Below are 21,249 nucleotides of genomic sequence, written 5' to 3' on the forward strand. Positions count from 1 at the left end.
GAGTCCATCCGTCCCTGAAAGTTTTCAAACTTTACATCCTTGTCACCGGACTTGAACTCTCGAGGCTTCTTCCTTCTATGTGCATCCCTATGTACATCCTATTCATCTCCATGGTGATGATGCCGCGATGAAGATTCACGATCCCTCTTCGTTCTCTCTTGAGCCACACTCTCCGAATGAGTGGAAAACTCAACACGAGAACGGATATGTCTTCTTGGAGCAAAGCGGGAATGAGTAGAGGATCCCTCATCCTTACTCTTCTCTTGACCTGCATCAAGCCTAGCACCAGGGACTCTTGTCCTTTCAGCATTTGGCACTTGCTGTGCTCTTCCTGCTTGTTGTGCATCATGTGCACCACCACGGGCAGCCATGAGGGGTGGCTTCTTGAAAGCCAATCTACCATTTGCTTCGGTGTATACATCACCCTTAACCATTAGGTATGCAAGTGCAAGCTCTCGGGGTTTCTCAACATCCATTTCCTTTGCAATTGCTTCAAAAGTGACTTCATGGACCGAAGCCTTTGCCTTCGCAGCCAACACCCTTTGTACATCCGGGTCATTTTTCAATGACCTGAGCTCTTTGGTTTCAGCCCTATAGCGTCGCACTTGACGCCTCAAAGATTCCAAATCAGAATGCATAGTGTCATGAGTACCTGCATCTCCATAGACATCATTGCCTGCAGCATCTCTTGCATCCCTTGTACCATGAAATTCACGGTCCTGTGTGTTCTCCACACTGTCAGAAATGTGGCTGTCCATGACACTCAAATCAGGTCACCAGTTATGATTCCAAGCCTCAGACCGTTTTCCAATGAGGGGAAAAACTGAGCTCTAATACCAATGTAGCGGGAGACGGACGCGTGTATTGGAATTGTATAAATGTGAACAAGATTCTGAGCACTTAACACTTGAGCATTACAACCACAAAGCTGAAAATGACAGTACACCACATAAAGGGGCCGATGATAGGCTGACCCCCCCCCCCCCCCCCTTTAGGTTATATTACCAAAAGAGTCTGCAAAGTACAAGATTACGGGTGCCTGGGGATTCACCACCAGCCTGCACCTGATTCTTCCAAATACATTATGAATGAATACATTTCAAACAAGAGAATCTGTAGGTACATCCGCCCTACACACAGGTACATCCGCCCTGTACAAGCCTCTTCACAGGTACATCCGCCCTGTACAAGCCTCTTCACAGGTACTCCGCCCTGCACAAGATGTAAATGGATCTTTAGGCCCTGTTTCCACGCGAGAAACTGATCCAGAAACCTGTGTTCTCCGCGAGCAAGTGTCCCCAATGCTTGCCCTAAGCACCTGCTATACCAGGAATCCTTGAGACACATCCATGCTCACATATTCCATTGTTGTCCGGCCTGTTTTGTGCAATAACCAGTCCAAAACAGCAACTTTTTGTCGCGAGAAATCCACCTATAAAGGGTCCTACAGCCCTGTGGAGGTCCCTAGAGCTGTCCTCTACTGTCCAAGTTGACTTTGGACACCTGTAACTAGCCCAAAACTCGCAATAACCAGAAATTGCAGGTCTGAAATTTACCAACCAGCCCTTTAGAAGAGTGTAGGGATCGTTGTCCAAGCTTGTGTGAGTCCAGGAAGCAAGCAACCAGCCCTGTAGCAACTCCCAAAGCTCCAACCAGCTCTCCAATATGTTGAATAATGAGTAAAACAGCCCAAAAGGGCCTCTTGAGGGAGGCGCCTTTTTCAGGTGCCACCTCAGGGGCCTGGTGGGTACACATGCTGGCTCACATGTGTCCCCATAAGGTGTCCAGCCCATAGTGCTCCATTTGTCCTGTTTCTATAAGTTTAGGTCCAACCAAATGGGAAATGGCCATAAGCTGTCCGGACTTCATTAATTTTGGTCCAACCAAATGCGAACGCATTATAAGTTGTCCGGCCACTTATTAATGAGTGTGGACCTGCAAACCAATATACCTTAGTAATAAATGAAGTAAGCTGTAAATTGAGTGTGGACGCACTTACCACCTGCAAAACCCATAAGCCCACAGTTTTAGGCCCAAACAAGAGTGCACACACGTATCCACAAGGTGCCCGGTCGTCCCCGGTCCCTCGGACTTCACAAGCCAAAATAACAAGCATTGTCCAGGCAGCAAGACAATGTCACACAAAGTAAAATAAAGTTATGGCATGCATCATTTATGCATTGTGCACATGTAAACTTGGAGAACCACCTATCATCACTCTTGTACTTGAAAATATTCCGCCTGCCATCATAACACACCATGTGTGCATGGCCGGAATCCACACGGGCACCGCCCGAAAGTCCACAAATGTCCTGCCATGTCCTTGGACTCATATGCATCCACTCATATGATCCATACACATGCCCAGGTATGATACATACATGCATCCACATGTTTCTAGGCTTGACACGCATCCGCATGTCCCTAGAATATAGGGGTTTGTGACCACTCCTTCTGGCCGCGCTTTTCCGGGCAAGCTCCCGTGTCAAATGCAAGATCCTCTCAGACCGAATCCTCTAGCAGAGCAGAAACCAAGATCGTCGACAGGACCATCGCAGCAATGATCGGCGCAACTTCAAGCGAGAAACCTCTTCACGACAGCAAATCTCTTCATCAACTGCCACGTCATCCCAACCTAGTCGCCCAAGCCTCTGTACAATTTGTTCTGGCGATCACCGGTGGTATGAATGTCCTCAGCGCCCTAAACCCCCCAACACTCGGCGCAATTCTCAGGTGGACAGTTGCCACCATGCTGATCATGACCCGCCTCCTGTGAAAGACAAGAACAAACAGATAGCTTGTTCTGTTCGCGTTTCTGAGATTGTCAGTACCCTGATGCTTAATGGCCAAAGTACCAACCCTATTCCGGTGAATCTTTCCAAGTAGGTCCTTAGTCTTCTTGGCTTCATTGGCGACCATCCCATCAATGTGCTGGTGAACAGTGGCTGTTCCACTAATTTTGTGGGCACTTCTTTGGTTCACAAGCTTCGCCTACAGACCCGACATTTTGTGGATGCTTTTCAAGTCGAGCTTGCTGATGGTTCCTTCCTTAATTGTAACCAAAAGGTGCAACAGCTCCAATTCCTGATTCAAGATTACCAAGATCACCTTAATTTTTCAGTGATGCCGTTGTCACATTATGACATGATATTGGGACAATCTTGGCTGTATCGATATGATCCGGTGATCAGCTTTCGTTCCCATTCAATCCAACTATATCATGATGGTCGAGAGCTGGAACTTCATGGCCTTTTCAGTGCCAAACCCATCACTGTTGTTTCTGCCCTGCAAGTCAAACGCCTCGTCCGCAAACGTGACTGTACAACATCCCTGGTCATGTTACGGGAGATTGAAGCAGAAACCAGTGAGCAATCTCAAGCCTCGTCATCAACAACTGCTTACTTGGAGCAACCCTTCTTCAGGCCTTTTCAGGATTTGTTTCCGAATGATCTTCTGACGACATTGCCTCCTCGTCGTCCTGTGGATCACCCGATTGATCTTATCCCAGGTCAACCTCCTCCAACCCGAGCTCCATACCGTGTTTCTTACTCTGAATCTCAGGAGATACAAAAGCAATTACAGGAGTTGCTGGACAAAGGTCACATCCGTCCCAGCAAAAGTCCCTTCGGAGCCCCGGTTTTGCTTGTCAAAAAGAAGGATGGATCAATGCGGCTTTGCATTGATTACCGTGCTCTCAACAAGCTAACAATCAAGAACAAATTCCCTTTTCCTCGCATCGATGAGTTGTTCGACCAAGTGCTTGGTGCTAAGGTGTTTTCCAAGATTGATTTGAAGTCCGGCTATCATCAAATTCGTATCCATAATGGTGATGAATATAAGACAGCCTTTCGAACAAAATATGGCCATTATGACATACCTTTTGGATTGACCAATACCCCGGCCACTTTATTGACCCTGATGAATGCAATTTTTGGGCCGTACTTGGACAAGTTTGTGATCGTTTATCTCGATGATATTCTGGTTTTTAGCCGATCTATGGTCGATCACAAAGAGCATTTACAGATTGTCTTTGAAATACTACGCACCAATGTGCTATACATCAACAAAAAGAAGAGCGAATTTTTCAAAAACCATATAGAATATCTTGGTCACATCATTTCTGCTGATGGGATTGCAGTAGATCCTAAGAAGATTCAGGCGATTGTGGATTGGCCTTTGCCTCTCACCATTTCAGATGTTCGATCTTTCTTGGGACTTACTAACTTTTATCACAACAAGGTGCATCGATTTTCAGAGATTGCTGCCCCTTTGACAGAATTGACAAAGTTGAACAAACTTCAGTGGTCTTCGGAAGCTGAGCAATCCTTCAATGATCTCAAGCATGCCTTGACGACAACCCCGGTCTTGGCCATTGCAAATCCCACCCAGCCCTTCGATGTAATGACAGATGCCTCAGATCGTGCTTCTGGTGGAGTTTTGATGCAGAATGATCGTGTCATTGCTTTTGATAGCAAGAAGTTTTCAGCCATTCAAAGCACGTATCCTGTGTATGATAAGGAGTTTTTGGCAATCGTGCATGCTTATCGGACTTGGAGACATTATCTTCTTGGAGCACATTCAGTTGTACGTACAGATCATCAATCTCTAACGTACATTTTCACTGTTATGAACTCTCGACAAGGCCAATGGGTTGAATTCTTGGCTAATTTCCACATGATTATTCAGTATGTTCCTGGTCTTCAGAATGTGGTTGCAGATGCTTTGAGCCGCATGCCTCGAGCCATTGATTTTGCCATCACATATGTGCAAATGGAAATCCTTGCTTGTTTCAAAAATGAGTATTTGACTGATAGAGATTTTGGAGATGTGTTCCGTGCTCTCAAATCTTCTAATTCCAGACCTGCAGAAATGAACATGTTTGCAACCTACATTATCATGGATGAGTTGCTGTTCTTTTCTGATCGCTCAAGAAGGAGATTTTGTTTTGTTATATGTGACACCTCACCGCTACAAAACAGTGGAGTCAGTTTTTCCAAAGTTGCGACCTCGCTTCTATGGGCCTTTCAAGATTCTTAAGAAAAATTCAATTGTCAGTTACAAGTTGGAACTTCCACCTTCATGATGGGGAAAGATTCATCCGACTTTTCATATTTCTTGGCTCAAACAGTATTTTCAAGGAGATTCACCTGTTCCAGACTTATCTTCATATGTACCAGAAATTGAAGATGACCATATTATCCTTGTTCCGGAAGTAATACTTGACGTACGACAGAAGGAAACAAGAAGAAAGTTGACTACAGAATTTCTTGTGAAGTGGATGGACTTGGATGAGTCTGATTCCACTCGGCAAACAGATGAAGAAATGCAGCAGTACCCTAACCTTCTTCAGGAGTTCTTTGACAAACGGATGTCTATCATTTGACACATGGGTTTTATTTTAAATGGAAGGGAATGTCACGATTGTGACGTATTTATGTATCAGATTCTCTCTTCATTGCTGATTCCTGTTGCAGATGCAAAGAGTAACCAACCAAAGGGAACCCCTACCCTCAACTGGTTGCGACTCTTCGCCAAAGGATATACCTCTTCATCGAATAGCCACATCCCTTCAACGAATGGTTGTATCCCTTGATGAATGGTTGTGCCTCTACATCGAATAGACACATCCCTTAGCCTAAAGTTGTACCCTTTCGTCTAAGGTCATGTCCTTTCGTCAAAGGACATGCCTCTTCAAATGTGTCTCTTCATCTCCTATATAAGAGACCTATTGTACTCAGTTTAATACAACAAGTCAATTCAATCTTCTCTCAAGTGTTCTCCTGAAGGTTCTTGTTCTAAGTTAAGTACTTAAGTAGTAACTAGTACACAACATGAGGGATTAACAACATATTCCTCACAGAACGTAACAAATGAGTTGCACTCTGATTTGTTTCATAGAGAGAAAAAGAATTAAAATCAATTAAACCATTTGTTTTGCATGTGAATATATCGTTCTATCCTAAAGTATATTGCCTGTTTAATTACAAAGTGAATAAGATTCTCACATTTCCTTACACAGGTTGGTGTGAGGGTGGTGGTGGTGGTGGTGTTGTTGCGGTGGACTTGCGAAAAAGGGGGAGTGGGGTGGTGTTGGAAAGGCACTGATGCAGGCTGGCATCACTTTTAACAACAAAAGTTAGCATACCTGTTCCTTCATCTTGTCTTGAAAAGTGGAAGGAAGCATGTTGGGAAACAGCTTCAAAAACACTGGAAGCAAAAACTCCATAAAGGGGACAATTATGAAGACTGCAAAAGGAACAAGGCGAAAGATATCTGCAGTTGTCCTTGTGAGCTGCTGTCTCTCCCTCCGTGTAAGACTCTTCCCACCTGCAAGCTTGAGAAGCAGCCTGGATGAGATCCTAACATCTGCCCAGAGAAGCTTCGTCCCCACCCAATAGTGCTTCAAAGTATCCCGTATCTCTTCTTTCCAATGACCCAACTTCTTTGCCCAGTCCTCCCTGCAAAGCAAGACATGTAAGAAAATGCTTTTACACGAGATGCAACGTTGGGCAAGGAACATAGCATACCTGCTCATTGCGGCAATAGCCTTCAAAGCTGGTCCAACACCCAGCAATCCACTCCAAACCTTCATCAAAATGCCTACTCCTTTGCTCTGCTCTTCTTGCACTTTTTTGGCCTTGGCTTTAGCTGAGCTCAAGCCTACCACTGCTTGATCGCATTCTTCAGCAGATGGCTCCAGTTTCTTTGACTTCTTACCTTGTTCAGGGTCGGTCTCATCCTCCTGATACTGAACAGCATTCGGCACTGTTGAAGCAGACGTAGATGATTGTCGAGCAAACATGGGGAAGTGTGAGATCCTTTGAATGTGTGAGCCCCCCTTTGCCATGATTGTATTGCTATCATTTAAAGCCAATCGTCTCCATGCCCTAAGTCCTTGATCTATATAAGGCTCTTGGATACCAATACCTCTAGAATCTGTGGTTTTTTCACAGCTATCCAACGCAGGTAATGGTGAACCTAGCCTTCTCCAGACCCTACATCCATGTTTTAACAAAGCCCCTTGCCTGCTAACATGACCTCTGGAATCAGTAGCATTTTCACGGCTATCGGCTGCACACCAAGTGGTGAAATCTGTTGAAACAGGTGAACCTAAACCTCTCCTTCCATGCTTTAACAAAGTCCCATGCCTGCTACCATGACCTCTGAATTCGGAAACGTTTTCGCTGCTACAGCTGCTATCGGATGCATGCTGGACCGCAAAATCTGTTGAGACAGGAGAACAGAACCCTCTCCAAACCCTGATTCCATGCTCTAACAAAGCCCGTTGCCTGCTACCACGGCCACTGATGTCTGTAGTATTGGCACTGCTATCCGACAGATGTTGGCTAGTAGAGCCAGCTAAGCTTGTAGATGATTGATGATGAAGGATCCTGTGACGAGTACCTGATGGGGAAACTCTTCGCCGTGCAAAAACAATCTGCCTGTGCGCCATAGCTAAAAAGTGCGCAAGGCTTCAACCATCGCCAAAACCCGTCGTCTTATCCTCTTACGCCTCCTACAATCCCCGAAAACTGCAAATCAATAGCAAGAAGATGGATCAAAATGTGTCACCATAGATGGCGAAGAGGGAAAAAAAAGGTGTGCAGATATGGGAAAATCCTATGCAGAAATGATATGTGAAGAGGACGCTTGCCTGAAAAACCATGTAAAGCTCTGGTTTGTGATTGGAACTGAGTTAGAGCTTGAATTGGGTGTAATTAGGGTTCTGCAGAGTCGATCAAGTGCGTAGCATTCCCAATACTTCTGTTGCGAGGGAGATGGAACTGTAAAGACTTTGGCGTTCAAATTGACTTTGCCAAATAGCTTTTTACAAATTGAATCGTAAGTTTTTCTTACAAATAAATAAATTGAGCTTGTGTTTTACAAAAATAACCATAAGCCTTGCAACAATCAAGGTTACAACCATAAATAATTGCACTCACATGTGCACAAAATATAGCACACCCACTATAGAAAATAGGCTCTCGATATAATATCAAAATATCACCGAGTGACCGAATAAATAAAGTAACTCTATATAATATCGAAAACGATAAATACACGCTATGCACAACCTTGCATCCATACGACGTCCCAGTCGACTCCATCGTCGTCGTAATGCTCATCACCTATTATTTACCAATGCCAACCAACCATGTTCAGTTGCATACATACAACGTCCCAAGTCGGATCCATCATTGTAGTGCTTATCACCTATTACTCAACAATGCCAACAACCAAGCATGTTGAGTTGTGTACAATCAATTGGACTCTCCACAATCAATCCTAACATGACAACATATGATACTACGCATAAACATAAACACCAATAACACTAGCTTAGTATATAACAGGAATCACTTGCAATACCAATAACACTAGCATGGCCCCAAATATGTATACAATAATAACACTAGCCCATTAGTATTTCCTATAGAATCACCCATGGTACCAACTACCAGCATGGTGCAATGGTATTTCACGTGTCTCCAATTTGCCATGGAATGGTCTAGCTAACATTCCTCTTACTGTAGTTTGTAATTGTCCTCAATTACGTGTTTGCTTATATGAGTGAATGAGGTTTAGACAAGTGCAAAAAATATCACTCAGGTATCCCACCGAGTATCTTTTATAGGATAATTCTTGAAAGTCAAAAGATACTTGGTGTATGTGTTTCTCTTATGTGTGGAAGTGTGTTAATGATCAATGATTTTATCAAGTTCAAGTATTTTCTCTTGATCAACAATTAGAGGTGGTTCTTCAAAAGTAGGATGTGAAGGAAGTGGTCCTCTAAATGGTTTCAACAAACTAATGTGGAAAAAATTGTGAATGTAGTAGTGGTGTAATGGAAGATCTAATCAATATGCAAGATTGTTAATCTTTTTGGTGACCCTAAAGTTAACCAACACCATATGCAAAGCTCTCTTAGCTTGGGTGTTACTAAGCAAAGGGCTAAGCTATTCCTTCATTTGACTCCCTTGACAACACAAACCGTTACCATCGTTGGTAATCCACACAATATGTGTATCATAGTCAATTTTAGGGTTATATTTATGTCTCCAAGGAATACCTAATATGATGTCTACCTCCTACATAAGCAATCCCTTTACTCCTCATAGGGTTTGATGCAATCCCTACATCTTTCACTACCTTATGAGTACAATCATACTTTGTGCTAGTGAAAGCAGTTTTTAGCTTATAATGTGAGGGAACAGACTCCAGGTTAAGCAATCTAATAGTTCTTTCAGAAATGAAGTCATGTGTGTATGTAGAATAATAACATCTTTACCGACATTAATAGTTCCTTTCACTCTTGAAAGCCAATGAGAATCTTCATAGTTGGAATACTCATGAATGAATCATGGTTGGAATACTCATGATTGTTGTTACCCTCTTTCTTGAATGAATCATCTTCCTCATCATCCTCAACCATGAGTAGCTTTGCCACGTTTTCTTTGGATAATCTGTTGCAACATGGTCTTCTTTGTTACACCTGCAACATCAAATAACAAGGGGCTTAGAGTTCCCTTTGTTAGGCTTGGTGAAAGTATGTATCAACCCTCTAGGCATTGTTATCATTGTTGTTGCCCTTGGGTTTGTCAAGCTTCGTTAAAAAGAATCTTGATGTATGGGGTTTTGTCACTTGATGTTGGGAATTCTTTGCCTCCTTCGGAAATTCATTTTTGCTCTCGTAATTCATGGATAAGAAAGTAGAAGGGTTAAGAGAATGTGGATAAAACATATTTACTTAATATCATTCACAGGATTACCATCCTCATCCAAAATATTCCCCACAATCTCTCTATCACACCTATTCTTTGAGAGTTTAAAAAGCCTATTGTGAGTTAATATAAATAAATACTATTGGTTTTAAAAAAACATATTTACTTAGGGTGTAATGGTGAGTTAAAAAGGAAGAAAATGGGCCTATGTGTTGATGTTCATGGACACCACAAGAGGACAATCATGGGCCTGGCAGTTATAACGGCATACATTCGACCCCTACATGCCCGCAAGCTATGGTTCAGTTGCAAGCCCTGGAAGGAAACAAGTGTTTTTCTTTTCAGGCGTTAATATTGATGATTAGAACCTTGGATTATAATTGATATGATGGTTTAATTAGTGTTCCCGATCTCTTTAACGGTTAATTATTTGTTGCATATAGATCATGAACATGTGGTCTACGAGAGCGGCTCAACTCCCTGGAAGAAAAGACAACTAGGACGAGAACACACTTGAAGAAGCGATTGTGGAGCATGGGAATCGACACAACAACCCATGATCATGCTAGCGCCACCACAAACATAAACATCAATAACAGTAGCTTAGTATATAACATGTAATCACCAGTATTTAATCGCAAACATTCACACACCTGCGCACACTAGTACAAGATCCTATATTTCCGAGATGTCTAGTTTCAACGGTGCTCTCACGTCGTCGAAATGAGTGTCAAAATAAACATCAAAAAAATCGTCTATGTTTGAGTTGAAATGAGGGTCCGAAAAAGCATCGAAAAAATATCAAAATTTTTTTAATTTTTTTTGTATGACTTCTAAAAAATTTTCAAGTGTTTTTAGTTCTCAACCCAGTTTTTAGTTCTCATAGTCTTTCTCAACCCAGTTTTTAGTTATTTTTCAAATAAATACAAAGATATGTAACAATATTTATAAAAATTAATAAGCCAATATTTATTTGCCAAATCTTGCACTAATGATCCCAAATACAAGGATATATGTAGCAATATTTATAAAAAGTTATGACAATTGTCTGCTAAAGCCCCCATTAATAGTCCCAAACAAGAAAACTATTACAAAAACCAAGTATTTCTTGACAAATAAAAATGAAATAAGATGTTATAGCTCATCATTGACTCGTTATCCTCAGCTAGATCCATGGCTCCAAATACATCTATTTCTAGAAAGACCTCTCCATCTGCATCTTCGTTAATGGGTGTAGCCTCGTTTGTTGAAGTAGAAGGTAGTTCATCCATATCGTCTTCTTTTATTTCAGGTATTAGAGATGGTTGTGTTGAAAGTTGTTCTTCTATTTCTTCTTCGAATTTCGGATTAGTTGTTGTGTTTGCTTCTGGTTCAAATTCTAGTTGTTGAATTACTATACCTTCATTTGATCCTTCTTCTAATTGTTCAACTGGATCAATATCTATTTCTTGTGCGTCTTAGCTGGGTTCCTCAATCTCTACTTCATTTGATATTTCCATATCTTCAAATATTTGTTTATTGCATGGATCAATTTGGATTACTAACAACCATCTATGATCTCTCAGGTCCACCTTGAAGACTACCTGCTCATAATGATTTGCTAGCACAAATGTCTCCCTTTGGTTTGTCCATACCTTTGTGGAGTCTACTTGAACAAATCCGCTCTTACCTCTATGCATAGTTGCTTGTGGTCCTTGAGCCGCCACCTTGAACCACTTCACCACCTTGATAATGTCTTGTATTGTTTCACAGTAATCAAGCATGCCAACTTCACTACTTAGGTTACATGCACTTGAACGACTTGCATGAAATTTACCTTAACACCGCAATCAAATGTTGTTCTCTTCTTATTTATTCGCTCCACTCAAAAGTGACAACCGGGTGACTAAAGTGCACCAAACTTGTGATAATGCAAGCAAAAGAAGATCATGAAATTGTATCAAGAATAAAAACTTATACAAGACTATGTCTTACGGTTTCTTGTGTAAATTAAAAAACTCACTTACATGGTAATCATAACCATATACAAGCTCCTCCTCCTCGTCGTTATTACCTCGCCAAGTGCTGTGTTTTGCTTGTTGTATGGTTTGTTAAAGCCATCTACTAGAAGAAAATTATGGAAGTTGAGTGAGTGAATATGGGTATGGCAATGCGCTGATCGACTCTTTCTAAAATTCAAACGGTCTTGGTCTCTTTCTCTCTTTGTTAGGTTATACCTCTCGATCCATTTCTCTAGCACATGAGTTGAGGATGAAAAACTTATTAATCTTCTCTCCCAATGCCATATCCATTGTTCTTTGAAGGCCTTGTCCTTGAGGCTCTTCCCCAACGAGCCGCCGATCATTCTCTTCTTGTGTCCACAGTCATGGCATATCTGGGTCTTACGTACTAAGAAATTATGTTATGTATACAAGAGATTCTTGAAAAGCCATCCCATTGCCATACTTCCCTCAGGGCGAGCTTTTTAACAAACAAAACCTTTTAGTGTCTTCATAAATCTCTCGAGAAAAAACATCCATCGGCTATGAACAACACCTGCTATAGCAACCTTGTTAACCACATGAACGAGTAGGTACAATTGAATGGTCAAAAAACTTGTTGGAAAGAATTTCTCCACCATTGTAACTATTTCAATGGAGTTTAGACGAGCTGCTTCAACGTATTTCTTCTAATCTCCTTCTTTGATATCCACCATATAACTACATTAATCTTGTATATTATCGCTCTTATGTCCTCACTGGGGCAATCCTTAATGGCTATTGGTAGCACAAACTCTAATATTTTGTGCCAATCATGAGACTTCAAGACACTAAGCTCTTCACCCTTTGTGAATGTTCTCTTCAAGCAATGCATATAACCAGTGGGAGTACAAAACTCACTGATGCAATTCTTTACATGCCGCAGCTTTTGTTTGGTTAAGACCCAAGGTGCTCTAGGGAGAATCACCTTCCCATCAGGTTTTCTCCATGAACATAAGTATTGTGTGCGATCCAGCTCTTGTAGATTATCCCTTTGTGCCTTGCTCTCCTTAACACCTGTGATGGTTTTCCAAAGCATATCGGCTATGTTCTTGAAAATCTGCATAGGGTTAAGAAGAAGATGACACAGAAGATCACTCCAGTATGGGAGTAGATGGAAGATGGATAGCCGCGTCATTCCAAGGGGGTGAATAATTTGGATCCACTTCCCATGCTCTCCTCCTTGATCACTAAGTCTTGGCTTTAGCACATGAGGAGGCCTCCCTAGAAAGCTCTCTCGTAGCTCATGGTTGTCGAGGAGATACTTTTTGTGGCCCTCGAAGACAACCTTGCTTAAAAATGTTGAGTATCGTGCCAGGCCATATACTCCATGATGAACTTCGTAAGACAAATGGATTGACTCCATCCATTGCCAGTCCAAGACGAATGTAACAAGGCTCTTTCCCAAAGTCCACCCTTTTCTCTTCGATATGCCTCCATGCTGGAGAATCACCGAACACACGCATAACGTCATCAGTGGATCTAATGTTCCAATGCCGAGTCATCAAAGATGCAATGGATTTGCATCTAAACATTATTTGAATATGTGGAATGATGGGGCAATGTTGTAAGACTTTAGCAGGGACCCTTTGTCCTTGGACATCTTGCCTATATCTCAATGAACCACACTGTGGACATTCGTGAAGAGTTGCATACTCTTGCCAAAAGAGAATACAATTATTCGGACAAGCATGGTGTGTGTTATAGATTTTTCTCATGCACGGTCTGAAGGCATCTCATTGTCTTCTAGTGAAATTTGATCCTTCAATAACCTGTATGATATAAGAGAACAAACAGTAAAGGAGAAAGACAAGACATTCATGCAAGCATGTGAAACATAGAGATGGGAAGGGAAACATACCCATAAGTTTTGAAATGCTCGTATCAGACCACCCATATATTGATTGCAAGTTCAATATGGAGAGGCAAGTATGCAAAACTGAAACACGTGCTCCATGGTAAAGTGGTAGAAGGGTAAGTCTACGTAGCTCTTTCTCCTCTCAAGAAACATGCTCCACACGTCATCTGATATCTTCTACTTCTTGGTCTATTGTATGCTCCGAATCATGATCGTCTACTCTCTGGCTTATGTCATGTAGGGCATCTATCATGTTGTCCATGTCATGTTCTCAAACTTGATCATCCAAGTACATCAAAGCTTGCTCGGGTTCCAATCCTATCGAGGTTGTCTCTGCCCTTGCTCTTCTTCTCTGCTCAGGTTGGATATCCACATGATTAACCGGTTGATTGTTGTTTGCGTGAACATTGAGGCTAGTAAGTAGATGTTGCAAGTGCTCCACTAGAAATAGGCCCCATTTTTTGGAATGCTCGTTGCAAATTCTTTGACGTCGGGCAACTTGGTACTTGCAAAACAACAACTCCATGGACACAACGTTTTCTCCTCTAAATCGATAAAATTTGAAAGGTTCATAGCACTCAAGGCTCCATGTATGTTCAATATGCAAAACAACTTGGTACTTGCAAAACAACAACTCCATGGACACAACGTTTTCTCCTCTAAATCGATAAAATTTGAAAGCTTCATAGCACTCAAGGCTCCATGTATGTTCAATACGCATGTGAATTTGGGTTTAAATGAGGGGGAGGTGGAGCTTCTTTTATAGTTCATGCATGGCCTAGTTAGTATATTCTAATTTTTTTTATGGAAATGTGTCGAGTCGCAAAAAAATTCAAAATGTGAATGAGAATTTACATGAAAAAGTGAACTAAAGTGGGTAACAAAATAAAAAGTGAACTAAAGTGGGCAACGAAATAAAATGTGAACTAAAGCGAGCATCGAAATAAACGTCGAAACAATCATCGAAAACACAAGCCAAACTTCAACGTTTTTTTTAACGCTTATTTCGACGGCTATTTCAACTCTGGGAAATTTTTAACAGAACCGTTGCGCCTCACTTATAGTGTTTTCAAAGATTCTACGAGTTCTATTCTATCCACCAATTTTTGCAAGTTCTCTTCTCTCACCTCCCCCATCCCTAAACCCTAAACCTAAGCCCTCCCTCAACTCTTTCTCGCTTTTGATTTTGTGTATGTGTGTGCTCTTTCTTCATTGCTAACATGCTGGGGTTTTTTGTTTGTTTTGCAGCTTCTAATTGGTCTCATATTGCAAACCCCAAACCTTTGAGATTCCAAGTAGCCCTTCTCCGTTTCCCTTGCTTTTGATTATATGTGTGTGATATGAAACTGAGAATCACCATCTCGTTCCTGATGATTAAGTCTATGTCCCTCCGGATCCTTCTCTCTCTTCTCTCTCTTATTAACCTCTCTTAGTGTCCCCACTAACAAATATCACATGTAACCTTGTTGATGATTGCCACAAAAACAAATTGATGATTGCCAAAAACAAATTGAGCAAAAAAAAGGGGACACACAAATATATTTTTAAAAGAATGTAATCATTCGCAAAAAACCCCAACCCCCCACCCTGTTAGGAATTACCAATACACCACTAACCTCTTCATTCATTAACTAGCTTTTCTTATTTCTTCCAGAGGAACAAAGACCATTGAACATCATTCAACATCAAAGCTATCGCCAAAGCTTGTTCATTCTCCCCACACAAAGGTCTTCAATGCGAACGAGGACGTAATCGCCATCAGGAAGGGGGAAATGTTAATCCAACTCTAGGATTAACAAGAGCTACCGCCGTTATCTTACATCAAGGAGTCACGATAGATACACCAAAGGGTCATACATTCAAGATATGAAGCAATAGTATCCAAAGCTATAACTTGGACGGGTACCTGTAATGGTGTGACGGAGTATTTATGGCGATTCCCACTTCAAGAGCATGTGGTAGTAAGTTAGGATGAAGTCCTAAGTGATGTACTTCATGGATATATTATGAGAGTAGTCATTGTAATAGCGTTAGGCCTCTTATGAGCCTAAAGTGCTCGGTCGACCATAGTTTGAGTGTGAACACTTATGGCCATGTATATAAGTGAATTTCTCTCATAATACAAGATACTCTCCCATTGTGTAATTGAGTCTTGCTCTTGCTAATCTCTCTCCCTAATGCAAGCTAGTGAGTGTGTGTGAGTGAAGTGAGGTGAGGAGGAACGAGGACCCGTAGTGCAACGCGGCGGTGTCACAACGCTCGGTCGCAGGAGACGTGGTGGAATTGCTTCTCAAGGAGTTGTAGAGATTGGAGACCTCAAGGGTTACGAGCTCAGCCATTGGAAAGATTCTCATGACAATTACGGTTCACCAGGTAATATCTTTTTGGATGTGTTTCACAGGAGGGTTAGGGTGAGCCATAACAATCCAATGCTTCCATTTCCTCATTCATGGCACCTTCCAATTTCTTATTTCTAAGTGACTGCTCAAAATAAGTGGGCTCCAATTCCTGTATTGCTTTAACCATGTAAGCATAATGATGGGTGGTATATCCATCATATCACAACCTATCAACAGGGTGCCTAACCCTCGTAGACCTGCGTCGTACAGGGTGCCTAACCCTCATAGACCTGCATACAGGATGCCTTATCCTCGTAGACCTACGTACAGCTAGATTGTTGTTGCCAGGTGTCCTCCAAACATCCCTCATTCTCCTTACATATCACAACTTATCAACAGGGTGCCTAACCCTCGTAGACCTGCGTACAGGGTGCCTAACCCTCGTAGACCTGCGTCGTACAGGGTGCCTAACCCTCGTAGACCTGCGTACAGGGTGCCTAACCCTCGTAGACCTGTGTTATACAGGGTGCCTAACCCTCATAGACCTGCGTACAGGGTGCCTAACCCTCATAGACCTGCGTACAGCTAGATTGTTGCCAGGTGTCCTCCAAACATCCCTCATTCTCCTTACACAAGAAGTAACCACAGATGGAATGCCAAGATCCTCATCAAGGCTTTGCTCAGTGCCGCTAGAGTCACCATCCACAGATGAGTGACTTGCTAACAGATCAAGCACAAAAGGTTGATCCATCTTTTCCTTCCCTTTGCGTGATACATGTGTACCTACATCTATCCTCAGCCTGCCTGACCATGGGCTAACATTGGATCCACTACTAGAGGACTCTCTAGGTCCACTAAGCAGTACCGCTTCTTTGCATGGATGCTGCATTAGCACTTCTGACATCTCATCTTCGGTTGCCTTCACTGTGCTGGTGCATACTAGCTACTCATCTCGTCAAAGACAGCATCTTTGCTTACTGGCATCTCACAAGTGGTAGGGTTATAACATCTATAACCAATAAAGATCTCTACCTTTGGATCCAACTTTATTCTCACTTCATTAGGAACATCCACATATGCAATACACCCAAACACTTTCAAGTGAGACACATCCGATCTTATGCCTGTAAACTTCTATTCACGCGTCATACCATGAACAACTGCAGTGGGTGTCCTGTTCATAATGTACACATCAGTTTCTACTGCTTCTGGCAAAAAATAATGTGGTATATTCTTTTTAGCCACCATCAAGGCATGTGCCACTTCTGTAATTTTCTTGTTTTTTCTTTCTTCAACACCATTTTGTTGTGGAGTGTACCTGCATGTAAACTGTCTCTTGATTCCCTGCTTCCTCAGGAAATCATTGAAGTCATTGGAGAAATATTCTCCCCCACCATCTGACCTCAGACATTTTATTTGCATGCCTTTTTCCTTCTCGACCAAGGCTTTAAATCTCTGAAAGTGAGTAAACACCTCACTTTTCTCCTTCATGAAGTAAACCCACACTTTGTGGTCATCAATGAATGTAACATAATACCTGCAACCTGCAATTGTTGCAGTCTTGGTCGCTCTTGCATTGACATGCTTTTCATGTAGGAAAGCATGTTTGGCCCTGCTTACCAAGCTAGCATGCTTCACATACTTTGTGCATACCATCAACCTTAAACTTTGGCAAAACTACAATAATATTTTGGGCTTGCATAGACTTGAGTCGCTGTACATTCACATGACCAATGTGCTTGTGCCATATGTCAAAATCTTTAAGGACGCCTGTTCCATGTGCAAACATGGTTTCCTTTACTTCAAGCATGTTCACATCTAAAGTAAACATTGTGCCATTTTTGTTACCCTTTGCAACCAAGCGATACTGATTTTTAAAATCTTCCACAAAACATCCTTGAGGATTAAACCTCACTTGCAGACCCCACTCAACCATCTGTTCAATAGAAACAAGGTTCTTTGTAATATTTGTGACATGAAGTATATCTACAAAGTCCTTTATTTTGCCATTCTACATAGACAATAACATTTTACCAACATGCGCAATGGGATGTGCAGTATCATCAATTTTGCTTTTTATAGCAGTCTTTTGCCATGTGCCCTAGTTTGCCACAATAATAGCACTCTATGCTATTTGCATTTTGATTTCTTTACCAACCAACTCAGCCTCTTTGGCTCCCCCCTGCCTCTAGACTGGCCTCTTCGACCTGTGTATGATTGCTACTGTGAATTATTAGACTGTTGTTGTCCAAAATTCTAATTTCCTTGTCGGCCACCACCTTGGCCTCCACCACGACCTCTACCTTTGCCTCTACCTAAAGTAGAGTAAAAAGCATGTTCCGATGTGTTCTTGCTTTTTGTGAAGAAGATTCCTCACCTAGTGTCTTTTCCTCTATTATCAGCATAGACACCAAGTCCCGAAAGTTGGGGAATATTCTCCCTGACTGCAATGGAGGTCTTGAATGGCTTGTACTCTTTGCTAAGCCCATTCAAACATACACTTACCAAGTCATCATCTTCCACTGATACATTGATAGACCCAAGGGATTCAACAATGCAACTGATCTTTAAAGCATACTCATTGATTGACATGCTTTTCTTTACCAGAGTATGTAGCTCTTGCTTTAGCTGCAATTTTATTACCTTTTGTGTTGGTTTAGAACATCTGCACCAAATTCTGCCATGCAACTGCTGGAGTGTTGGCATCCTGTATGTGTCCTATCATGGTGTTTGTGACACTAATTGAAAGCCAATACATGACTTTCCTTGCACCCTGGTTCCAATCCTTGAATGCCTTTATGTTTGCTAGAGTGGCATTCTCTCTTTGACAACACAGGAGGCTCCTTATTATCTCCTTCGACATAGTCCCAAAATCCTTTACCCATAAGAAACTTAGTCATTCTCAAATTCCAAGGATGAAAGTTGTTTCTCTCCAGCTTCTCACTAATAATCTGATTGATTCCGTAACCAGACATGTTTTCTTGCAATAATAAAAAAAACTACAACAGATAATTTCGGTATGCAGCTTGTAACACAGTAGTATCTTATGTGACTACTAGAGCAGTACTTTAGCACAACCTATAGGTCACTAGATTCGACCAAAGTACATGTACATACACCCAATTCAACAATACATGTGCAAACACTGTCTGCAGTTCTAAAATGCACTACTACACTGCAATAACCAGATTTCGACCAGAGACAGTTCTCAACCAGAACTTCCTGAAATTGCCAAAAATAAAACGGAGACCCAAACGCATCTGAAACGCGATTCTAGCCACGTACCACACAAGCACCTCCAAGCCTGCGAAGACAACTCCTCAATCGAAGATGTGTAGCTCCCAGAGCTACCGAGGGGTATTGTACCTAAACTAAGAAGGGAAAGAGATGATGATGCTCTTACCTGTGTACTGCTTCTTTCCTTGGTTGTTCTTGCCTCTTGCTTGCCTCCTTAGGTCTCACATGAACCTGGAGAGAATCTGGGGAAGAGAGAGAGCTTGAGTTTCTTGTAAGCAAACACACACACACACACACAAGAGAGTGTAAGACATAAGAGAGAGATGGATGGCTGAATTTTCTTCTATCTTCTTCTCTTCTCTATAACCGTATAACTAAAAGCTAAGAGTACATACATAAAGGGAAAGTACTCTCCTAACAACATACATAAAGGGAAAGTACTCTCCTAACAACATACAAAATAATCAGTCTATAGTGTGAACCCGACTATATGAGGTGGCACTATAACTATGCCATAACTCTAGTACTCCAAAGTGGCTACTACACAACATGTAATCCACTAGCAGTATATCACCCATAATATCACCAACCATGCCAGTGGCATAAGTGTGGAAGCTGTCACCCAGGTGGGTCATCAATGTCCATCGTAACACTAGTTGAGTTCGATATCTCAACATCACTTCCTTGTCACAACACCAGAATGCTCCTTGTTGCTAAAGAGGTGAGGGAAGAGCTCTCAATTCCTAGATGGAGGTAAGAAGAGCTGATCCTTCACGATGGTTCTCTCTCACAAAGGCAAGGAAAGAAGAAGAAGCTATTGCAAGAAGACAACCTAGAATCAAACCTATCTAGCATGTATCCATTAAGCAAGTAAGATTCAAAAGCATACAAACAAGCAAGAAGAGGGAAGAGGAAGAGATCACAACAAGTAAAGTATTGTAAGGGAATGATTGTGTATTGTTTATTGTCAAAAATGGCACACACTAGGCCGACCATTCTTTAAAATAGTACTTATCTTAAGAAACTATGTACACTAAGTCCGTAGATCACAAGTAGAGTATTGTAAGGGAATGATTATGTATTGCTTATTGTCAAAAATAGCGCACACTAGGTCGACCATTCTTAAAAATAATACTAGTCTTAAGAAATTATGTACACTAAGTTAAGTAACTTTCCCTATTTGACGTTAAGCTCATGGTAAGACTGCTTTATATGTTGCAGTGTCATCTTGTGCCCGTTAGCATGGGTAAGACGGCAAAGCATCTTACGGTAGCTCGGGTGATCGAAACCATGTTAACCTACAGAGTGGTTAACATACCTCCCTTCCCAATGGTGGACCGTGTCCTTGCATCACACAAGTTGGCGATGGAGCTACTGTTACCGAGAAGTGGATGGTGTGGATGTCCAGGATATAACATGGAGTTATTGGCAAGCAAAGATTATTTGGAAGTTCATGCTATGTTGCTTTTCCATAGCATTGGTGTGTATACATGAGCTTAACCATGGATGCCATAGCTCTCTTATATGGGTTGGGGTGGGGAGTGGTGGCCGATTATAGAAGAGCAATCTAACTTGCATTTAGGATAAGGCCTAGACTAGAAATAATACCAAAAATATCTATTCTCCTTGGCGCCTACTATGCCCTAAGAGTATGGGCTCAAGACCAAATCACTTCCAAATGTAGGGCAAAGTGATGGGAAACTTTGGGCAACCCTAATGGTAGATAGCTTGTCAAGGAGGTGGCAAGCTAACATTTGTTGTGGAAGTGGTGTGGACCCTTCAACATGAGGTAGTTGCGCGACAAGTAATCCACACCTTATGTGAGTAGTGACATTAGTGTGCCGAGACCCCATGTAATGATGAGCATGGGTAGGTGGAGGTCCGAGATAGCTTGGCATGATAGGGTATACTACCCAGATGGGTTGTTTCTTAATGAATACGTTAGCCAAGGTGAGGTTTTGTTGGTGGTGAATTGGAGTCGAAGAGGATATAGACGTGGAAGCTCATTAGAGGATATAGACGTGGAAGCTCATTAGAGGGACCTATAAAATCGAGGGTTTAGGTGATGGAGTCGA

At 41.8% G+C, this 21,249-nt stretch overlaps 1 protein-coding gene across 2 annotated transcripts in view; it reads right to left on the reverse strand.

Moving 5' to 3' along the window:
* Positions 1-7,835, reverse strand: part of LOC147609391 (uncharacterized) — a 106,306-nt gene extending 98,471 nt beyond the window's left edge. Inside the window, exons 1-3 of one of the 2 annotated variants that reach the window (XM_086787517.1) lie at positions 7,655-7,835; positions 6,528-7,532; positions 6,146-6,458 (exon numbers count right to left, since the gene is read on the reverse strand). In XM_086787517.1, the coding sequence (XP_086643643.1) occupies positions 6,146-6,458; positions 6,528-7,453 (1,239 nt within the window). In that variant the 5' untranslated portion in view covers positions 7,454-7,532; positions 7,655-7,835. The remainder of the gene's footprint in view (positions 1-6,145; positions 6,459-6,527; positions 7,533-7,654) is intronic. The other variant, XM_086787518.1, reaches the window with a different exon arrangement.
* Between the last annotated feature and the right edge of the window lie 13,414 nt (positions 7,836-21,249).

The sequence above is a fragment of the Cibotium barometz genome, chromosome 51 (genome assembly GCF_041138505.1).
Source record: "Cibotium barometz isolate CiBa-2024 chromosome 51, ASM4113850v1, whole genome shotgun sequence".
Lineage (NCBI taxonomy): Eukaryota > Viridiplantae > Streptophyta > Polypodiopsida > Cyatheales > Cibotiaceae > Cibotium > Cibotium barometz.